General features: G+C 33.8%; 1 protein-coding gene across 3 annotated transcripts in view; it reads right to left on the bottom strand.

The window, feature by feature from the left end:
• Positions 1–2,051: 2,051 nt before the first annotated feature.
• Positions 2,052–21,110, bottom strand: part of LOC117158183 (nephrin) — a 543,755-nt gene continuing 524,696 nt past the window's right edge. For 2 of the 3 annotated variants that reach the window (XM_033336831.2, XM_076624251.1), the window contains 5 exons: positions 17,792–18,106; positions 6,296–6,583; positions 5,569–5,663; positions 4,674–4,943; positions 2,052–3,622 (listed from right to left, as the gene is read on the bottom strand). In XM_033336831.2, coding sequence (XP_033192722.1) covers positions 3,545–3,622; positions 4,674–4,943; positions 5,569–5,663; positions 6,296–6,583; positions 17,792–18,106 — 1,046 coding nt within the window. In that variant the 3' untranslated portion in view covers positions 2,052–3,544. The remainder of the gene's footprint in view (positions 3,623–4,673; positions 4,944–5,568; positions 5,664–6,295; positions 6,584–17,791; positions 18,107–21,110) is intronic. The other variant, XM_033336832.2, reaches the window with a different exon arrangement.

Here is a 21,110-nt window from a genome sequence, read left to right on the forward strand (position 1 = left end):
CTCTATCTCGCATACGCGAACCATTCGATAGCATTAAAGAACATTCGAAAGTGTCAATTTTTGTTCACATGCGCTTATTCAAGAACCCTGATCATTTCGTGATTATTAAGAAAATTTCGCTGGTAAACAGTTCATTTTACCGCCGGTCAGAAGAGTCAAACATGTTCGTTTTTCAAACACGTATGTCTATTAAACGAATATCGGCTTAATCATAGTTTGAACCCGTGGCGGCGACCGTTTCTTTATTTTACATTATTATTCACACGCTATCTCGGAAAGAAGTTACGCGGAGATGAAGATTAAACAGCGCGTGTAACCGTATAACATTCGTAAACATATCTGACCTTGCTTAACACTCCTGGCCAGATTATTCGATTTATATAAAAATGGTATAAAATTCGTATTGTGAATCGAGCTTACGATATAATCCAAAATCGATCGAATGGAAGAAACTGTTTAATTGGATATTAAGGACATAATAGATGCAAAGTGGCATTGACTAAAATAATGGTAATAGTAGAACGCTAATGATTATAATACTACATTTATCGATAGTCGTTTGCGAGAAACGCGAGCTGTGAAAAACATTTCAATTCGGCTTCCTACGTTAAAAAATTGTTTCTTTTTCGAACTTGAATCGTCAACCTATAAAGAAACGTATAGTATGTGGTAATGGAATGTTTTCTCTGTGTCGTTCACAACAATTTTTGTGATAGCGGCGTAATCACAGCGTAATAAAATAAAATTCGCGCATAAAATTAGCGTAATAAAATGGTTCATTTAATTATAAAAGACAGAAACGCGAAGCACAACATATTGCTTCGAGTAAAATGAGCTTCAATTAAAGTCCGTGAGCACAAGATTATTAACTATTGCATATATTATCCAGATATGCAATAACTTGGAATCACTTTGGTGCGTCACGTTTTCAATTGGCGTTGCAATTATATGGCACGTACTACATAATATAAACTTTACACACTTTGTTCCTTCTTCTTCCTTTTTCTATTCTCAGTCTTCTAAACACGTATCCCTAGAAAACTCAACAAAACGTTCGAGAATTTTATTCCCGTTATGCTTTACCACTCTTTCTCCTTTCACATATGCATACCCTCCTCCGGTAATTCATCTAAAATATAGGGTGATCATATCTCACGTTTTTTAGCAGGTATACATATATATATATATATATGTATATATCCTCCTAAGCAGGTTAAAATATAATACTACCATAATACATAGTAAATATAAAATAAAAGTAGATATTTGTTTAAAAATATAAATCATTGAAAATACTTTCGTGCGAAATTAGCACGAAAAGTAAATAGAAACTTAATATATGAAATTAATACGAAAATATAAAATTGATATAAAGCTAATACATATATCTTTATAAAATTAAGACTTAATATTAATATATCGATATAAAATATTATTGATATTAATGTTTAAACAGCAGAAATCGAATTAATATCTAATAACGGTAATTTAATTTATCTTCAACACATACTTTGTTATTAAAAACTGGTACTTTGGTTGTGATAGAGTTTGTATACATAAAATTCTAATGATCTTAAAGGAAATGAAAAAGAGTCCTCGGTATCCCTTCTATATCTTCATCTTACTTCTCTCGCTCGAACCTTTCCATTTAATGAAAGGATACGATCACCTTACCATATAACATTCTCTAAATTAAACAATTTATTCTAATTAAAGATTAGTACGCAAGTAGCGGGTAACTATTACATTTAAGAAAAAAAGAAACATTTCTTCCCATTAAGGACGGTTAAAGCTTCGAAAATGAGCAACGATCGAATATACAGAATGAGTCTAATATAATCAACAGATGCGTATATTATATTACTTGAAAAATCTTCAAATTTCTGTATCTCTCTTTTCCATCTTTAAATTCTAATCACGACTACATAACATCGTTATAATAACACCGCATTTATCTAAATCTGTACACGGAAATTTTCGCATTGTTTATGTCCAACAATAAATAATTAAGCTGCGAAAAAACACCTCGATACGTCTTAACTTTCGACGAATGCTTAATATATGTATATATGTCATCATCATCATCGACATCATCATCATGATCATCTAGATCATCTAGATCATCATGGGCATCAACACCGTCATTATCGTCATAATCATCATCATCATCATCACCACCATCATCATCATCATCATTATCATCAACGTCATCATCATCATCACCATCAGCATCATCATCGCCATCATCATCATCGACATCATCGTCATCATCATCCCCGGCATCATCATCATTATCATCGTCGTCGTCATTGTCATCATCACCATCATCGTCATCGGCATCATCATCATCATCGTCATCTTCATCATCATCATTATCATCATCATAGTTCTACCGCATTTCTACCAATTATACTCTGAGAAAATGCTAAACGGAAAAAAGAAAAAGGAAAAAAGGACAATTGAATGTTCATCGTTTTAATTGTAGTACTTCGTTCATGGCATCGCAAACGACAACGCGTTATACTTACAAATTAAATCGAAGTGTACAATAAAAGAAAACTTGAGATGGGACAAAATTTCATTTTGAGATTCGCAAGATTAGAATCTAAAGACTTCGCGAAGTCTTGAAACTCTTGGAACTCGGAAATCTCATTTCGCTTCGTTTTCTTCTCTAATAAGAAATATCTATTTTGTCAGGGATTAAAATGTTAACAAAGAAACCAACAAATTAAGTTTTTAATCATTTGTAATGAAACGATTTTAAAGTCTAAAAAACACACACTTAATTGGATTATTATTGGTTAGATATAAATAAATTTATATCGTTTTATTCATAATTAATGTTTTCGTAAGTTATTTATATGAATTATTCAGAGCTTCGAATCATAAAAGTTGCTGAAATTTCTGAATTTCGAGAACATAACATTTTTTTTAATTTTCTTAAACTTGACATTTTGCGAGATTTTTCAAATCTTTGATGCCTTTATGCTTTCTTTTGTTTCTTTTACGGACGGTTTAATAGGGCCCGCCAATTTCACGCTCTTCGATCATTAGAACCATTACTGCCGATCGCTGCGCCGTCTGTTGTTTTACCCGCCAAACAGAATATTATTCGAAACATGTATCGAGAATCACGATATCCCGATGATATATCGAAAAATCGTGATCGTTCTCGCTCGATTTACATAACAACTCTATCACAAATCATTCGGAAAGCATATATAATATATTCGTACTATACTTCACGCAAATATTTGTGTATGTGTATGTTTTTTTCCTTTGTTAAATTACTTTCATCTTTCATCGTTCATAGTTTAATAAATACCTTCTGTAACATATGTACGAGAAAGTTTAACAATAATACATATCGTACACGTTCCACGCAAACGAGCTACGCGGAACGTCGTCTCCTCGATTTTTTCTTTTGGTTTCTTTTTCCTGTTTCTCTTATTAAAGAGGTTAACTTATCTTTCTTTTTTATAATTAAAGAGCGCGTCGAGAAACGTGTATAAGAGCGGAATGTTGCTTTGATCGTGTTTTAGAATCATGTCGTTGGTGCGTTTGAAGCTGGCGGCGTGTCGGTACGCCATATTGAGGTACCAGATTGGCTGATCGTGGTGATCTGTGAACAAAATCATTCATTCATTAAATCTTAATTTAAGTAAATTTTCAATTCAAGTAACTTTTACAAACTGCAGTTTTAATTTATTTAAAAATTAAGTGATTAAATTCTACAGATTCGTTCCTCTTATAGGATTATATCGTCAATATGTAGAAGAAGTGTCTTGTCATCAACAGAAGAAGGTTTTAATGGTGACTGTCTTAAATGAAAATATTGAAATTTATCAGGATTACGTTTTTTCAGAATGAAAAATTTTAATTCAAGGAAACATTCACAGTGACTCACAGAAGTATTTAAAGATTTATTATAGAAAGCTTTTGTAAATACAATATTATGTGTGTTATATCAGACTGTTTGAAATTTTATTAGATAAGGAGATACGATTATTGTTAGACTACGGATATTTATGCAAATTTTTACGAGCGCAACTAAAGAAGTCATAACAAAGCTAAGAGAGGGTAAATTAAGTAATAATAAGTCAATTAAGTTAAAGTTAAATATGTATTATAACGGGTAACGTATTTTTGATACTTTATATTAGTTTTATATAAAGTATTATAGTTAGTAGTTTGATACTTTATATTAGTTTTATATAGTTTTATATATTAGTTTTATTTATTATAACGTGATTATATTTAGACTGCAAACGTTTTTACATATAAATGGAATCTAAATAAAAATTTGTTTCATTCCTTAAATAGTAGAAGGAGTACTTTGTTTTAGATATTTTTTATATTTTTGTATAGTAAGTACGTTTTGTGTAGTTTTGTATATTTGAATTTTCCATAAATGCGTAAAAATCCGCACTCTAGTTATACATTGAAATTATTCCGAAAATGTGTATGATTATTTTCCAATTCGATCGACTATACTTGATTTTAAACTTATTATATAATTACCAATATTTTATTGTAAACTTTTATTCTAATGAACCTCCAATTTTTGTTATCAATGCAATATTAACAAATTATGGAAGAGTCACAAGTGATTGCATCGAATCGTACTCATTTTCAGAAACAAATGGTAGGATAGGTCTATTAATCGTCGTCACCTTATTGTCATGTCCGATTAATGGAGTTTCTACCGTGGTCTCGTCGTTGGTGCGACTCATGTACGGATGTGGGGGTGGTACATAAATCGGCTTAGAATGACTGGCGACTTGCGCGTAAATCGTTGGTTCCTGGATTGGTTGCCTACGCGTCAGAGTCGACATGGCCAGCAGTTGAGGCCGCTGAATATTGGATACTTGTACTGGCTGATAACAATTAGGAGGTATTCGTCGGTTACGGAGCGACAGCTCGGCGTACGTTAGCTCTGATCCCTGCAAAACCAGAGCGATAGCTCATTACCGATTATGCTAATTCACAAATAGATAGAATAGAGTAGTAGTATAACTAAATGATTATAACAATAAGAAATTTGATCTTTTAAGCATTGCATCTATTTATTGACATTTCTAGCGAAAGAATTTAAGGGAAACTTTAACAAGGAGATGTTATTTCATGTCCCATACACTACGGTTACAAAAAATTCCTATTCCTATAGTATTTTAACCATGTTAACTTGTTCGAGTTATTTTCATAATTTCTTAAATTTAAGGAAAATATAAAAGAATCATGCGTATTTTATTATTTAAACATTGTACTACAGTTATCGTTAAAATATTAGGAGTCTTCTTATTTGTTGAAATTAAAGAAAGATTAAGATATAAAAAATTATAAAATGAGTGATATATTATTCTCATGATTTTTTAATCAAGTAAAAGATTTTGCTTTATTTTGGCACAAAGCTGAAACTAACAGATATGAAAACATTAGTTATTGAAGTTTCTTAATTCAAATCTCAAAATATTCGATGTTAGTTTTTTGTTTATGTGGTATGTATTACGTACATGTATAGGTAAATGCATCTAGTGTTATATTTCAATTGATGAAATTCGTACTCACATTGCTTGTGTTAGTAAAAGTACTTGCATCCGTTCGTTGCTGGTGTAACACATATCTTGGTGAAGTGCCCTTGCACAGCTCGGCGTAAGAATTTTCTGTGGCAATATAGAGTTCAAGATGATTGTTAATGCACTGAGGGTAATAGCTCTTTGCTGTATCGTCAAAGCAATTGGTTTTTAATTGTTCAATCCTATTGAGTTCTTAATGAAACGACACTCGAATTTTTGCACATTTGTATTGATCAATTAAACAAACTCATTGAACGCATAAACTCATTAAACAAATAATGGATATAAAATTAGATCTAGTATAAAACTATGTTTAGTTAACCCTGAAATCAATTATTAATTCATAACCATTAAATTTTCGTAACATTTTTACATCGTTAATTTGCAGTAGAAGATTATAGTATTTCTCATTTTATAATATTTTCATTTGTATCTTTGTATGTATCCAAAATAAATTGTCTCGTGGATATATGGCATCCCATCTTATAGTGTACTTCTTCGCTAGTTAGAATCTAGTCATTCTTTCAGTAGAAAGAATGTGTATAATAATTCTCATTTCCTTTTTAGGTTTCAGGGAACATCACCTGTCATACAATTTTAGTAACCATATAGATATTATAATCGAAGAATCAAATGGTTGGAAGTTCCTCAATGTGCTAACCGATAATCACATACATCATCAACTTTGGTTAAAATACAGCGCTTATTAAATTACCTACCATTAGCGTGAGGAATTATATCGGGGTCCTTCTCGAAGCTCTCGATGCTGTCAGAGTTGAGAGGCAGAGTCGACGATTTATCGCGTGGAGAGGAACTGCCGGTTCCGGACGCGGCTAGATTCGCCATGCCGCCGTCGTCGTGAGAATCCTTGTCCTCCTGAGTCCTTGGTCGATACCGTAATCTCACAGCCAAAACTATCACAAAGATCACGAGTAGAAGGCCCGCCGTTGCTCCGACCACCGCACCGAGCAATGGTCCAGACAGCGACAGCATCACCGGTGTCAGAGCTGGAAATCATGGTAAGTACCATCAGTCTTCCTACTCTCTTCCTTTTCTTCGCGGGATCTCATTGTTCGGGGGACGAAAGGATTGCTTCTTGAGACACTCATAAATGTCTCTCCTCGCGATTACAACCGTTGAAAATGAAATTTTTCCATTATTGTTGTCGTGGATACGATTTTATGGATTTTTAGGATCATTTATGAAATACACGTTTTTTGTGATTGGTGATGGAATCCGACTCAACGATGATCTGTCACACGAATTTAGAAACTTATTGTCATTGAACTTTATTGATGACTATTTTATTGAGAATAAAATCTCATAAAAAATTGAGATATTTACTTCGAACTGGGAATGAAATAATTTCATTGAAGATTTTATTAGAAGTTCTCATTTTATAAAATTTTATTTATCGTAGCAATATAATCATTAAAAAAAGTGATTTAGCTATTGATATATCTGAGATTTAATTCTTCTAATTATAAGTCTATGATTAACCGCTTTTAATTTTAAATGTAATCGAGTTGGAAGGGTTAGATGAATTGGAAAGAGAATTAGTATCTAAACAGAAGACTAATTGATTATCTGGGTAATAAATGAGAACAAGAAGCAATGGAGTAAGATTGATCCCAGTTAGATTAGTAGAATAAAGATGTCACTGGAATAGATCTCCTTGGTTAAGTAGAGAGCTAGATCTGATCAGACAAGTAGTACAGACACATTATAGTCAGAAGAATGGTGAAATCGTCTAAAGCTGTACTTATTTAGCAAATAGCTTGTGTAGCTTTTCATACGATTTTCATATACGCATACATATCTATCTTCTTTCCTCCGAAACTATTATTCGCGTTCCTTTTTTTGGATTTGGATATAGTGAAATTCGAGCACTCTGGAGATCAGTTTCTTCGGTTGTTTAATATCTTTTTTGTGTATGAAACTTCGTTTATGACATTAATATTATCGGAGAACATTGTACCGTTCCTTTATTCTAGTAAAAAATAGCCAGTGTTAAAGAAGATTTATTATAGTTACTATACACACGTTATAATAACAGAGTGATAAAATTTTAGCTGTATACAAAAATACTCTTCTGATTCGTTTCACAACAAAACTACATGTTGAGAAATCGAATTGTTATATTGTAAAATAAAAAATGGTTGGCGTAAGAAATGCAAAAAAGGTCATTGAAGCGTCATCGTGATTCACTTGTGCGTGTAATTTCGAGTTTCGATTTGATTTATGTTCTCCCTTCGCATTCCAGTTAATAATGGATTAATATCTTTATAATAAACGAGCACTGGAATGATTAACCATGGTCCAATGGATTTCGTATTTAGCCATCGACAATTGTATAAATAAAATATCATCGCAGGGCTGATCGTCGTTCTTGATCGCGACGATAATACTCCTGTTTTCAGTCTAAAATAAGGAAAACCGTTAGCGTACAAATATTTCACACTGGGATCGCGTTATATATTTTTGGATTGCGCGTATGGTCATGTTTTAATGTATTTCAGGAATTCTGTTCTACATCCTTCGAATACAAAATATTTGAAATAGACATTCCATGTAAACATTCCATTCCTACGTAATAGTGTTTCTTATCTAATATTCTTTGTTAAGAAAGTATCGTAACGAATGATATCTAGATTATGAAATCCAAAGATAAAGTTATTATCGTAACATCAAGGCTTTTAAAATCAATTTAGAATATGTATTCTCGGAAAGGTACAAAGATCTATGAACAACAATCGTGTTAAAATATTTGTTGAGATTTCATTAGACGAATTTTCTACTAAATTAAAAATTTCATTCAGACTTCAATATACAAGAAATATGCTAACGAATCCGACAATATACAGGCTGATTCACTGATTAATCATAATCAATTAAGTAGATTCAGTGCTGACAATATACGTTTTAAAAACTAATTTAGTACCTTGTCCAACATCATCACAATGTTCGTTATGGCAGTGAAAAGAAGCTGTGCGTCATCTAAGCCTGTTCCACACTACATTAGAATTACCGTAGCAAGACTTCACGATTCGCATGCAATGACAACGGCCTTCTTGCATGATAATTTATAAACTAATAATATTAACGAACATACAAATGACAAGTTGTAAACTACAGGCTCTTATCGCATAAATAGTTTAAAAAATTTTCAATTTTAACAAAGAAAAATAGGCCCACCCTATTTCAGAACTTTAACAATTTTATTATCAAATTTATTTGCACCGTTTTATTATTTCTGCATATTATTTATTGCGCGCTATTATTGGCACTAATTGATATCGATAATTTACAACTTGTGGTTTTGTACAATTTCATTGATAATATTAATTAAACTGTCAGAGGGCCAAGGTATCTACAGAGAGGCAGGTGAAACACAGATCTACGATGAGAAGCGAAAGCGCGGCACGTTGCAAGCAGAGAATATCTCATATCTATTTCTCGTGATAGTGGTATGCCGTTCAACACCTATTTCTCTACTGTTCTTTCCACGAGTCACCGTGTGCTCCAATTTCCTTTACATTCTATCACTCCATGAATTAGCCTTTTTACTCTATTATAGAGGAAAACGAAAGTTTTATTTTTTATTTAGAAAATCGTCACCTTTGTGAATGACACTCTTTGTGAGCAGTTTTTTAGCTGATAGAGCATGAGAGCGGTATAGATTGTTGTGAAGTTGGTACTCTTGAGAGTCACAGATAAAACGCAGATAATATACTTATTGTTAATAACCTAATAATATAGCTGAATTGAGTAGCATTATATGAACCGTTCAGAAACCACACTGGTGCATTTCATAAATTGAAAAGTATGAGAAAACGATGATGTCATATACGAACACTGTTTTCTAATGTCTTGAAATATTATCATTATCTGTATCAGCTTCTTGCGATAAATGAACTTATTGAAGCGAAAATATTTCTTTTGATAGTTGAATGTTAATCGTGTATTAATAAAATCATAAACTAATGAAAAAGTGGAGTACTGATCAGTTTGGCTTCTATGAGGTTCATATAAAACGATACATAAGAGAAATTACACGACAATTCTATCGAACAAGAACAGAGGAGACAACCTTGAAATCTTTTCCTGCAACGTCTTCAAAGGGAAGAAGCCCACAGAAATTGTTCTCCAGAAAAACTCCTCTGTTTCCGCAGTGGAAATCGTTTCCCCTCGAACAACAACACCAATTTTCAAGACAATAGGATGGAAGGACGAAAATGGACCATTCAGTGCACCGCTATCTCGACAAATGAATGAACGAAACGCGTCAAATAAATGATGACTTTCTAAAAGTACGGACAGATTTCCACCGAGTTTTCGGGGCACAGTCGAAACAGAAAGAGATAGACATTATAATACGACAGAAAGCGATAGTCATTATGCTACGAAAGAAAGAGATAGACATTATAGTACGAAAGAATGAGAAAAGGATCGTGACACGTTCGTGACAGGGTCATAAAAATGTACGCTTCCGGGATTGCGATCGTAAAGGCACTTCCGCTTCAACCCTTTCCCATGATGTTGTCACTTTTTGAAACTTTTCAAATGGTAAGTCGACTTCCATCGTGCGAATCCCAATCGACATTTTGACTAAATTTTCTTCCCTCTTTTCCCCTTTCTCCTATTTTTCTTTTTATCGTCTTCTTTTCGTCCTTTTTTGACAGACAGTTCATTTCTATTGGCACTTTGCTTTGGTATTTTTAAAATTTTGCTCTTAAAATTCTATTTGCTTTATTACGATATTTGTTATACGAAAGAATTTAGTAATCTTCCGAACTTATAACTTGCGACTTGCAAAGTTTCATTAATAATTTTAGTTGATTTGTGCAAGAGAGGCTCGAATAAGTAGAAGATAGTCATAAACAAGAATGTTATAATAAATATAAATTATATTATAAATATATTAGAGATTAATTAATAGAAATTTCAATTTAAATAATTGGCTCTTTAAAAATAAAGACATGAAAGAAACATGCATTCAGCAGTGAATATAAAGATTAATTAAGATTTTAGAATTGAAATACAAAATTCGAATATCGTTTAGAAGTTATTGATAGTTAAATATAGAAAATTCTTTACTCGGATAATAAAAGGGAAGAAATGCATGAGTTTCAAAAAGGTGATCATGAAAGAAATTTGGAATAATTAGGAATCTTAAACGTGAAAATCCGTCACTCAATTATTTTAATTTTTCCTATTCTTCTTCCTACTTTTTGTCATTTCGTTTTTTTTCCATTTTTGGGAGGTAGATTATTTTCTCTGTCGCTTCAGTTTCGTTTTGCGTTCTACGGAATATATTGAGAGACAGTGACGTTAATCGCGGCCGATTGGAAACGTCGATTTCGTTTCGACGCCAACTGCCTCGAGCGAATTAACCGATCCAGCTAATTTCGGATTAATCGATTATATCTGTACGCCGATGTAACACTGCCACGTCCGCTCGTGTTCGTGTCTATGCCATGCGGTCCTCAGTTGATCGAGTTGATCCATGTAAGTGGACGTCCAACCGCCAATTAGCCGATTCAGTTTATTCCGGATCGATCGTCGCGTTAACGTTCGAAATGGATCGGAAGATAGACGAAATTGAGTTTTATCTCTTTTTTTTCCATTTTTTCATTGAATAACCAATGAAATTTTGAAGTATGTAACAAGTACTTTATTAGATTATTATTACTAAACTACGTGTACTTACGTAAATTTATATTTTTATGGATATAGTTAAAAAAAATACATTGTTTGAATTTTTCATTTTTGAATTTTATTCACAGTCTAGTTGTTCCGTATGGAATGACCGATTAGCGATTCATACCTCACTCGATCTAAAAAATTATGCGTTTACGTACAAAAAAGCGAAGGAGTTGAAACCATACACGACAGAGGAAATTCTCAATTTTAGAAAAGTATATTTAATTCTGTAAATTGAAAAGTACGAAAAAGCGATGCTGTTACGAACTCTGTTTTCTTGCCTCAGAATTCACCATTATTTATGTTACATTGCGATTTCAGATAAACATACGTTCAATAGAAATTGAATTAAATTTGAAGTATTACAGCTACATAAATTTCGACTGTATCTCGAATAAAAACTTATCGACATCGGTGATATGTATTTCTTGTTACGGGTATAATTGGATCTACCCGATCAACAAATAATTTTGTAAGATTGTGTTTCAAACTTTCTATGTTTGTCACAGAAGTCTTTGTCCGTCGTTTTGTCGTCAGAAGTTTTATCAGAATAAATATCTCTCATCGTTCACGTAAAATTGAACTGCACGTTTCCAATTTAATTCTACACGATCGTATTGCTTATTTCAAGCTTGTTATTTTTACAATACTCGTAATTTAGACAGGGACTATCGTTTCAATTTACGATAGAAACGTGACGAGGTTCAGCACAGTTTTTCGCGTTAAAACACGACTACACCGAGGTGGTCCGACGTGTTTGCAGAGATCGTGAATTATCGTTACGCCAGCAATGAATCTGGGATTCAGATGCACTGTCCAGAACTACGCTTCGCACTCAAGTTCGAGATTAATCAGAATCCACTTAAATTTACAAACTCCTCTAAACGAGTAGCCCTCTTGTTCTGCTTCTGTGATTCTAAGTTGATATTAAACGCAGCAGGCTAGATTCAACATAGACGTGACATCAGCATCTCTGCTATTACCAGGATGAAAAGTAGTTAATCCGAAAGCAATTTTATATTCTTGTAGTTTAGGTTCTTTGTTTCTTTTAAAAATACTTTTTAAATACAGGATAATTTAACCGTCTGGTACGGTTACTCGCGTAGCAACGAGATCGTTGTATATATTAAAATCGGAGAACGAACTTTAGTAACTTTCAAAATTAAAATCAGAGAAATTGTTTAAATAACTAAATTATTGTTTTTTCCTACAGAAATACGATATTCTATTTGACAATGCAAATTGAGATAGTTTTTTGTCTCATTTTGTTCAGGAGGGGATTTTTATCGTTATGAGTTATAAAGCGGTGGAAAAATCAACTGCAATTTTTTTTTAGCATATTTGCCTTTACCATTGAAACGATACCCCTTCTTTGCATAAAATACGATGGTCTCTTACTTTTTTTTTTTTGTTAAATAATCACGGAATAATCCGAACGTGAAAGGTGAAAAAGTTTTTCATCTCGATACTTTATCAGATAGAAAAACATGTTAAAATATCGTTCATTAGTACTGCGACTATTTTAAATCTATTCCAAGCACGATTTTTCTTACTCTTGAAAAAGTGCTCAACAATTTGCAAAGGATTTTTAAATTCTTTCAAATTTGATTGTTATTTTACCAAACATCCATTAATAGACTAAAAACGGACAGCTATTTTTGTCAACTGCAATGCATTATCCGTTTCTTGAGAATCAAATGTTAGATAATAAAATTAATAAGCTCGTGTGAAATATACAAGAAGAGGATTTGATTAGTTTGACTCATATATTTGTGAAAACTTTCTGTAAGTCTTCAAACACACTGCCGACCATAAGTACTAATACATCTATCGATACGAAGTATAAATTTAATTCTCTTAGTCTCTAATTATTTTATCATAAATTTGTTATTTTCTTTGCATATTCATATGCAGGTCACAATAAAATATGAAATGAGGCGAAATTTGTTTCATCTATCCCATAAATACATACAGTTAGTAACATAAGTATTGGCTCACTCTTTAAAACAGAATAACTTTTTCAGCAATGTATCGAATGACTTGAAGGTTTTTGAGAAGTTAGAAGGATTAGTTTACTAGATAACGAGTAAAAAAATTTTGAGAAAATTGTAATTGGTTGGAATCGCAGAAAATTAGTAAAAGTCACTTTTTACAACTTCTTTATCTGAGCTTGTAATGAAAATATAACAAATACGTTTTGCAGATTTATGTCAGTTACATATATGCTGAAAATGTCATTGAGATTGATTAACGTTGCTACGAGTTACAAACAGTTAAAAACAGCCATTAATCGTAATGTACATTCTTGTTCATCTTTCGATGTCTGTTGCTTATTCTTACATCAATCGATTTCTATGAAATTTTCAGCACGTATATGACATAAATCTACAAAACGTATTTTTAAAATTGTCATTACAGTCTCAAATAAAAGAGTTGTAAAAGGTAATCATTGCTATTTTTCTTGCAATTTCAATCTGTAATTTTTTCAAGATTTTGTTCCACGCTTCATCCAGTAGAGTAATTCTTTTAATTTTTCAAAAAAATTCAAATTGTTTGTTGCAATGTTAAAAAAGTTATTCTATTTGTAAAGAGTGTGACAATACTGCTCCTAACGCGTATGACATGTAATAAATATTTATATACCTAGTTATGGCTGGTAGCGTATTTTTGTGAGCCATCGTATGCACACGATTCTCTTTGTAAGAGAGTTTATCGAGCTTCCGTTCTTCCTTCTCTTTTATCTCTTTCTTGAAGTCCGATGACGCGGAGGATCGCGTTTGGCCGCAGACCAATTTCGGTTGAACGCTCTACAGCTGGTCCTCACGTACGCGCGGTCGTCTTAGTGGTGTCCCTCGGAACCAGGAATTTCCCGACTTCTCTGCTATGTACATACTAACCGTTTACAGGATATATACGCGGGAGCCTTTCGCCACGAATTTGCAAAGAGCCCGTCCATTTGCATATTCGTGGCCATGGTTAGCGGAAAGACGTTTTGTAATCAGGTTCCGCGACCCATTTATAGTTCACTTTAACGATTAACGCGGCTACGAGCCGTTTAATAACCAGTGACACGACACACGACGTCGACTAATGCTCGTCTATAAATTTGATCACCGTACACCACGTAAAACCACTGATGATGGCTTAATCGTTACGATGAAAGTGAAAGCGCAGACGAGTTTGTTAGCTTCTTTAGTTTGTTTCTTTGTTTGGAGGAATTTGACGGTTTGTGTTGTTGGCTGGGTTCATATTGTTAATTTTTGTGGATTTTTCTAGATATACCTTTATGATATTTAGGAAGATTTGGTAGAATTTAGGAAGAATGTTTTTTGAAAATTCGATTATCGATATCTAAGATTGGATTTTTTAAATAAATAATGCAGTAATTTATATTTGCATGACTTGTGGATTTCTTAAGATGAATATCGCTTTTCTGGCCATTAATTTGTTGTTAGTTTTCATATTTCCATAATTATGTATTTGTTTTATTTGCTTAGATAATGTTGTTACAAATGTAAATTAAAATATATCTTAATCCTCAACCCTAAAAAATATCGTCATTTAAAGCTCATTAGTTTCCGTGTATAAGCAGAGTTAGATACCAAAATTTATTGCTCTTAGAAAGAGATAACATTATACTCGTACAACAAGGGCTTAACTTTCGTGCAGTATATATAATGGTGATCATATAAGTAGGGACAGTCTTTATATAAAAGTTTTAGCGTATATCTAAAAAATACATTTTTTGCATTAAGTCTGTATTTCCCCCATCCTCCTGAACATTTTAAAAGTATGGATCGTAATATAACAAAAATCCTTGATCTATATCATTTATCAATTTTCTATCTTTTCTGTACTCGATGCATTATTCCCTTTTTCAATTACGTTGTATTGGTCCCTTTTAGATATTGAATGGCGAAAGTCGAAATGGTTAAAATCTACAAAAATAGACTTATCATATCGATTTCCTGCGATCCTCACGTTTTATTACATATCTCGACAAAATCCATTTCATCCACTCATCCTTCAGTCTAGAACAATTCAATAACGATCTAAATCGGCGATCAACTGGTAGAGATTAATCTCGAATCGTGTTTCCATCGATGGAATGGATACGATAAGTTGATCCAACGGTTTAACAACAGAATTCAATTCTATTTGGCTGATCGATCGAGATTAGTTTTAAATCGTGGTAACATCACACATTCTTATTGTTAGTCGACATTGACTGGAGGCGAAGTTGCTGATCCTTTCCACGAGTTTATATATGATGTTGATTCTGTGTTTACGCAGCACCGGTGTTCGGTTTTCTGTTAATTCCGGCGTAGGCGAGCGTTAATTTTGGATCAGATTTTCAGTCGGATTTCCTAGGATGATCCAATGATTTAATGATTAAAACGGCTGGTCGGCCGATCTCTGCTTGATCCCAGATTAAGTCTGGATTATGTTGGCTAATCGTGAATTCTGGATTAGCTATCGGGGACACGTTTGACAGCATAATTTGATACTGTGATGCTCTTCTCCATGGCCGATTCAATGTCGAACACCGACCTAACTGACAGCGGTACGCTAACGTGAATTTCCGTTTGTACTAACGACTATCTTGCTAGTGACGTCCGATTATTTAATTCTTCTGTTCGATTTGAAATATCTGGATGAGGTACAGCGGCACGAATAGAAGCTAAACATGTAATAAATTTTGCATTTGGAGTTTAACACTAGAGCTACTCGGTTATAATTGCAGAATTCGTATCAAAGAGGTGGAAATGTGAGGTATAGTACCATTAAAAAGTATCGAACACTTATTCTTCATGAAGTATATTCTAATTACAAAATTAAGGACAGATCGAATTGCAATAATTTTAATCTTTATCCTCGTGGTAGCTACATTGTGGAATGTGACGAAACGATTAAGCTGAATTGTAAAAGTCAATATGTAATAACGAGACTGATGTTTGCAATCAAATAAATCTTATAAAACTAGTTTGTTATCTGACAAACTCTTTGTGATAGATTCGCCATTGCTAACGTTGTGTTGTTTAAGTTTTTGACAACCTAGTTATTAACTTTCAGTAATAACTAATTAACGCAACTGTTGGGTTGCTGCTTTTATGTTTCGACAAAATTATTTAGAAGAACAAAAGTAACAACAAGCGAATGAAGTTGAAGCAAATATTATTAGTTAAAATAAGAATATTTCTGATGATATATTCCGTTTGTATAATAATTTTACAACTAATGATATTAGTGAATCGAAAAGTCGCAAGTTGTAGGTTACTTCTCTTTTGCGATTTTATTATGGTACGTCAAATAGAATAATCAAATTTGTTACTTGTAGAATTTACTTCGAAAATTTTATTTGTCTCTATTATGCAAAAGAATTGATTAATGTTAACTGATATTGCCTGTTCAATAGGGCAAAGGCCATATTTTGTTAGCAGTCAACTGTATTAATTGATATTTTAGAATCGTATCAAACATGTGAAACGCATCAAAAATCGAAATGTCACTCAAAAATTACAACATGCTGAGGAATTCGAACACAAGAAATTTTTTATTGTGATAATGAAGAAAATAAAATGAAAAGATCTTAGAAAGGTGATTCACAGGAGAAACTTGAAACAATCGGGTTCTTAAAAACGAAGATTCGTTGGTCGGACACCGAAACAGGATCGATAGGATGAGCTGCGATATCGATGATGCGCAACATTCAAATCAAGCAGGCTAACTAGTTCGAACGCAATTCTGATCGGATTTCAATTTACGAGCAGTTCAGAGTGGATGGTCCACTATTTAGAACTTCAACATTTAATTCGGTAGTTGGGTTAGCATTGAATCAGATTCCGCGTTTCAGATAGAATCTATCCTTATCGAGAATCAACTGGTCCACAATATCAAAAAGAATATCCTTATTCACTTTGAAACAAGCGCGATAAAATGATCCTCGTTACTACTAATGAGTGAAATTCGAGAGATCGAGGAAATAAATTTCAACAAATTAAAAAAAAAAGAACGTTTCAACGATCATGATACAAACACTGGATAGTCAAATTTCGGAAGGAAAAGGACGATCCACGACTTCAATGATTTCAAAACTATTCAAATATTTTTCCAAAGAGTCTATATTTCTCAATGTTCCAGGTATTTTACATTTCCCAAAATTCTACAAAATAATAATTGATTCTCTTCAGCCCCGAATGCAGAAATTTCCATCAAATATATTACACAATCTCCCGAGAAGGATTCCGATAATCAATAACTAATGAAACAAATTGCAATCCGCAGGGGAATTAAAAGTAAAAAGAAAAAATGAGAAAGTGAAAGAAAGAACAACAATTACCCGATAGAAAAGGAAAGATCAATGAGAATATAGGGACGATCTGGACCACGATCGTGTTCTGGCTCAGTGTTCTGGACAGAATTTATATGTGGTCCACGGATGGCGCACGCTGACTCGAAATCGAACACTAGCTGGCCCCTACCTGGGTATCGTTGATGCTCCTGTGTCTTACCCTCCTGAACAAAGTGCGGGCTGTGAAGAACCGTGGCGTCGCTCATCGCGTGCTCCGTCATGATCCTCAGCGAGAGAACCAGTCCTGAGTAACTCCTCTCCGCTGGTAGATCGGTGATCTCGAGCATGCTAGGCGTCATGCTAGTCGCAGACGCCAATAGGCGCCTGGTGTCTGCGTCGAAGACTTGCAGCACATAGGTGGCAGTGCGCGGGTCGATGTACTCGCTCTCGGCGCAGCTCACCCTGACCGTTGTCCGACTCTCTTCCCTGATTGTACAATTCTCCGGGGGTGGAGGTTGCGCCAGCCTCTCACCTGCTACCATACCGGGCACAACACACCAGCCTCAGCCATCTTCTACAGCTACTTCGGCGAGTTTTACGAGGGTAAAAGGAGGGGAGGTCGAAGGGTTCCTTCTTATGTACAGAGTGTCACAAAATATGTGAGGGATATTTTGATGGTTCAGAAGTTAATTGGTGCAAGTTAGTCTTTTATATTCGTACTCTGTCATTATTATAACGTTTAAACTGTTTTGACAACGAAGGGGTGTTTACATCTTATAAGGGGGTAGTATAAGTCATTTTTCATGAAAGATTGACTTACGTTGACTGACTTTTGAGTTCTACATTTATAGGATCGATTTTAAACATCTAAACGATGTAAAAAGTTTATATAGGAAAATGTCGTCTGAGGGATATCTTGCATGTTATAAACAACTTTGTTCTATGGTATAAATATGAGTCACTCATTTGCAAACTCGGTTAATTTGGTAAAAAACAAAAAAAAAAAAAAGAAAAAATTGAAAAATCGATGAAAGTGTACAAGGTAAGAATCGAGTGCTTTGGCACTAAAATTGACAAAAATGTCAAAAGGTGCAGTTAATTACTTCAGCCTGTCATATATCGCTCATATATATCGATATTGATGAACCAGCTGGTGAACCGTTTTTATCCTATTTGTACTTCGTACCTTTCTTTTTAAAATTCATGTAGATAAATGACATAGGGTATGGACTGTTATATGATTGTTAAATATACGAATAAATCTTTCAAAAGCCACACTAATCAACTGTATTTCATTTTTTCTTATGTTCCTTACTATTTTCTTTTTTTTCAATTATCCACGCTAATAAGTTAAAGGTGACGATGTTACAAATATTACTTTTGAAGTTCATCGTGGAATTTTCTATTATTTATATCATCTAGCTGCGATAAATGAATTCATAGAAATAAATCCTTTACTTTTTAAAATAAAATTGTTAATTTTTTTAAGCTCCAGATTATTTACAGTCTATCTAAGACAATAAGTAAGTTTTGTAATGGAACGTTGACAATATACGTAGATACTTGCTCAGCGGCTGACTATCGTTAATTATTTATATTTACTGAGGGCTAGCTTGAACTCAACTAAATCGCATTATGAGGTCTGCCGATATGCCGAGAATTTCTGGACTCTAATCTTTGCTCCATTTCCTACTCAAAACGTTTTTGCTAATTGATTGGGATGTGAGCTGAGCTTGTATTTGTGTCTGCTTGCGTAGCTAGTGTTATTTCTCCCTCAACGAAAAATTATTTATAACTTGAAAGATATGCTTCAAAAGACATTTTTGTATATGAACATCTTTCTTCGTCTTGATATCTAGAATCGATCCTATAAATCCTGCAAATATTTTGTGACACTCTATAGAGAATGAAGAAGGTGTTCGTTACTTTGCTCCTTTTTGTACAGTTGGGATGGTACTGATTTGTTGCTAGAGTTTTTGTTGCCCCCTTTGTGGATTCTCCTTAAGGCATGGGTTAAATGGAGGTTCAAAGTGAGATTGGGATAAGTTTTTCAGCGGCGCCGTGCGTCGCAAAGGGGTGCTTTCCTTTTGCTCGGTCGAAGGGACAACTTCAGTCCTGTATTCCTGGATAACGCGTTTCTGTATTCCGTTTGTCCGGCGTTGATGATGTGCTCAACGCTGGCAAACGTTCATGTCGGATGATTCTTTTCTCTCTTTTGGTTTTGTTTCGGGAGAAGAGGCAGTGAAGGGTTTTTCGAAAGGAATTTTCGTTATTTTCGTCGATTTTTCGATAGTGTGCCGGTTTTTCGTCATTATAGAGGTTAGACTGTATAGAATTATTTTAACATTAGAACTATTATATTCGTCGAAGTAATGAGTTTCAGATTTGTTGTTTTTGCAATTACTAAGAATATGGAGGTATTTTGACATTTTATTATCACAGAAATGTAATTACGTATATCTAATTATCTTAATCAATTATATGCAACTATGTATAACTAATGTCAAAGGGTGAAATTAATTGTGATCCAACAAGTTTCTATAAAAAAAATAATCGATACATTTTCAGTACATTTAAAGTCAACAACGTTTTAATTCACCACTATTTAATCAGTCCCTATCTTCGATGTTATCGTTAAAATGGAAAAAGTCCACCATTATTTATCGAACGATTTGAAAACTTCGACCAATGAAACAAACGTTCAGTACACCAAAAATAAATGAAAAACCATCACGTATGCATCACTTTTAATCCAAAAAGAATTTCCTTGAAAGAAGAAATTCCAGATAAATTGCGAACGTAACCGATTTTCAAGCAACATCCTGGAAGTCCTCGTTTTTTGAGTAAGCTCGATCGCGACGAATTTCCAGCCGAAAACGTAGCAACCTGCCCCAGCTCACGTTTCTCATTCGGAGCGCGAACATGTTTTAATATAAACGTCAAAGCGTAATCGATATCCGCCAGAAGATTAGACAGGTCGGTATCGATATCGAACCGTTCGATCCAACACGTTGCGTAACAAGCGTCTGCCTTTCCGTTTCGAGGCTAAGTCCGTGCCGGAAGTATGGCGAAGTGGCTATTTTATCGAATGAAATATTCGTCTGACTCGATGGAAGAAGCGTTTACACGCGCGAACGAGCCCGAACTGTTAGACAGGATCTTTTTTTCCCCTGCCCTCTTTCTCGTTCCGCCAAGGCGTGTGAAGGTTCGAGTTCGACGAGGGTACAAGCCAATAAACCGACTGGTGAGAATCGAGCAACGTTGGTCAACGATATCGACTGTCTCGATGAATAGAGATTCGTTTAACACATTCCTGTCGTTCCGGCCAGTGTTCGTCTGGAATTGAACCACTTCTTTGCCAAATCGGTTAATCTTGCAAAACAATATGTAGGGAAAATTAGTTGGAATTATATGAAAATTAAAAAAAAAATTAAAATAAAAAATTTAAAAGTTAAAAATAAAATTTAAAAAAAATTCGAAAATGAGGTTGTATACGACCTGTGAACGACTAGATTAGTGGAGATGGTGGGTTTTTAAGC

The sequence above is a fragment of the Bombus vancouverensis genome, chromosome 14, assembly GCF_051014615.1.
Source record: "Bombus vancouverensis nearcticus chromosome 14, iyBomVanc1_principal, whole genome shotgun sequence".
NCBI classification, from domain to species: domain Eukaryota; kingdom Metazoa; phylum Arthropoda; class Insecta; order Hymenoptera; family Apidae; genus Bombus; species Bombus vancouverensis.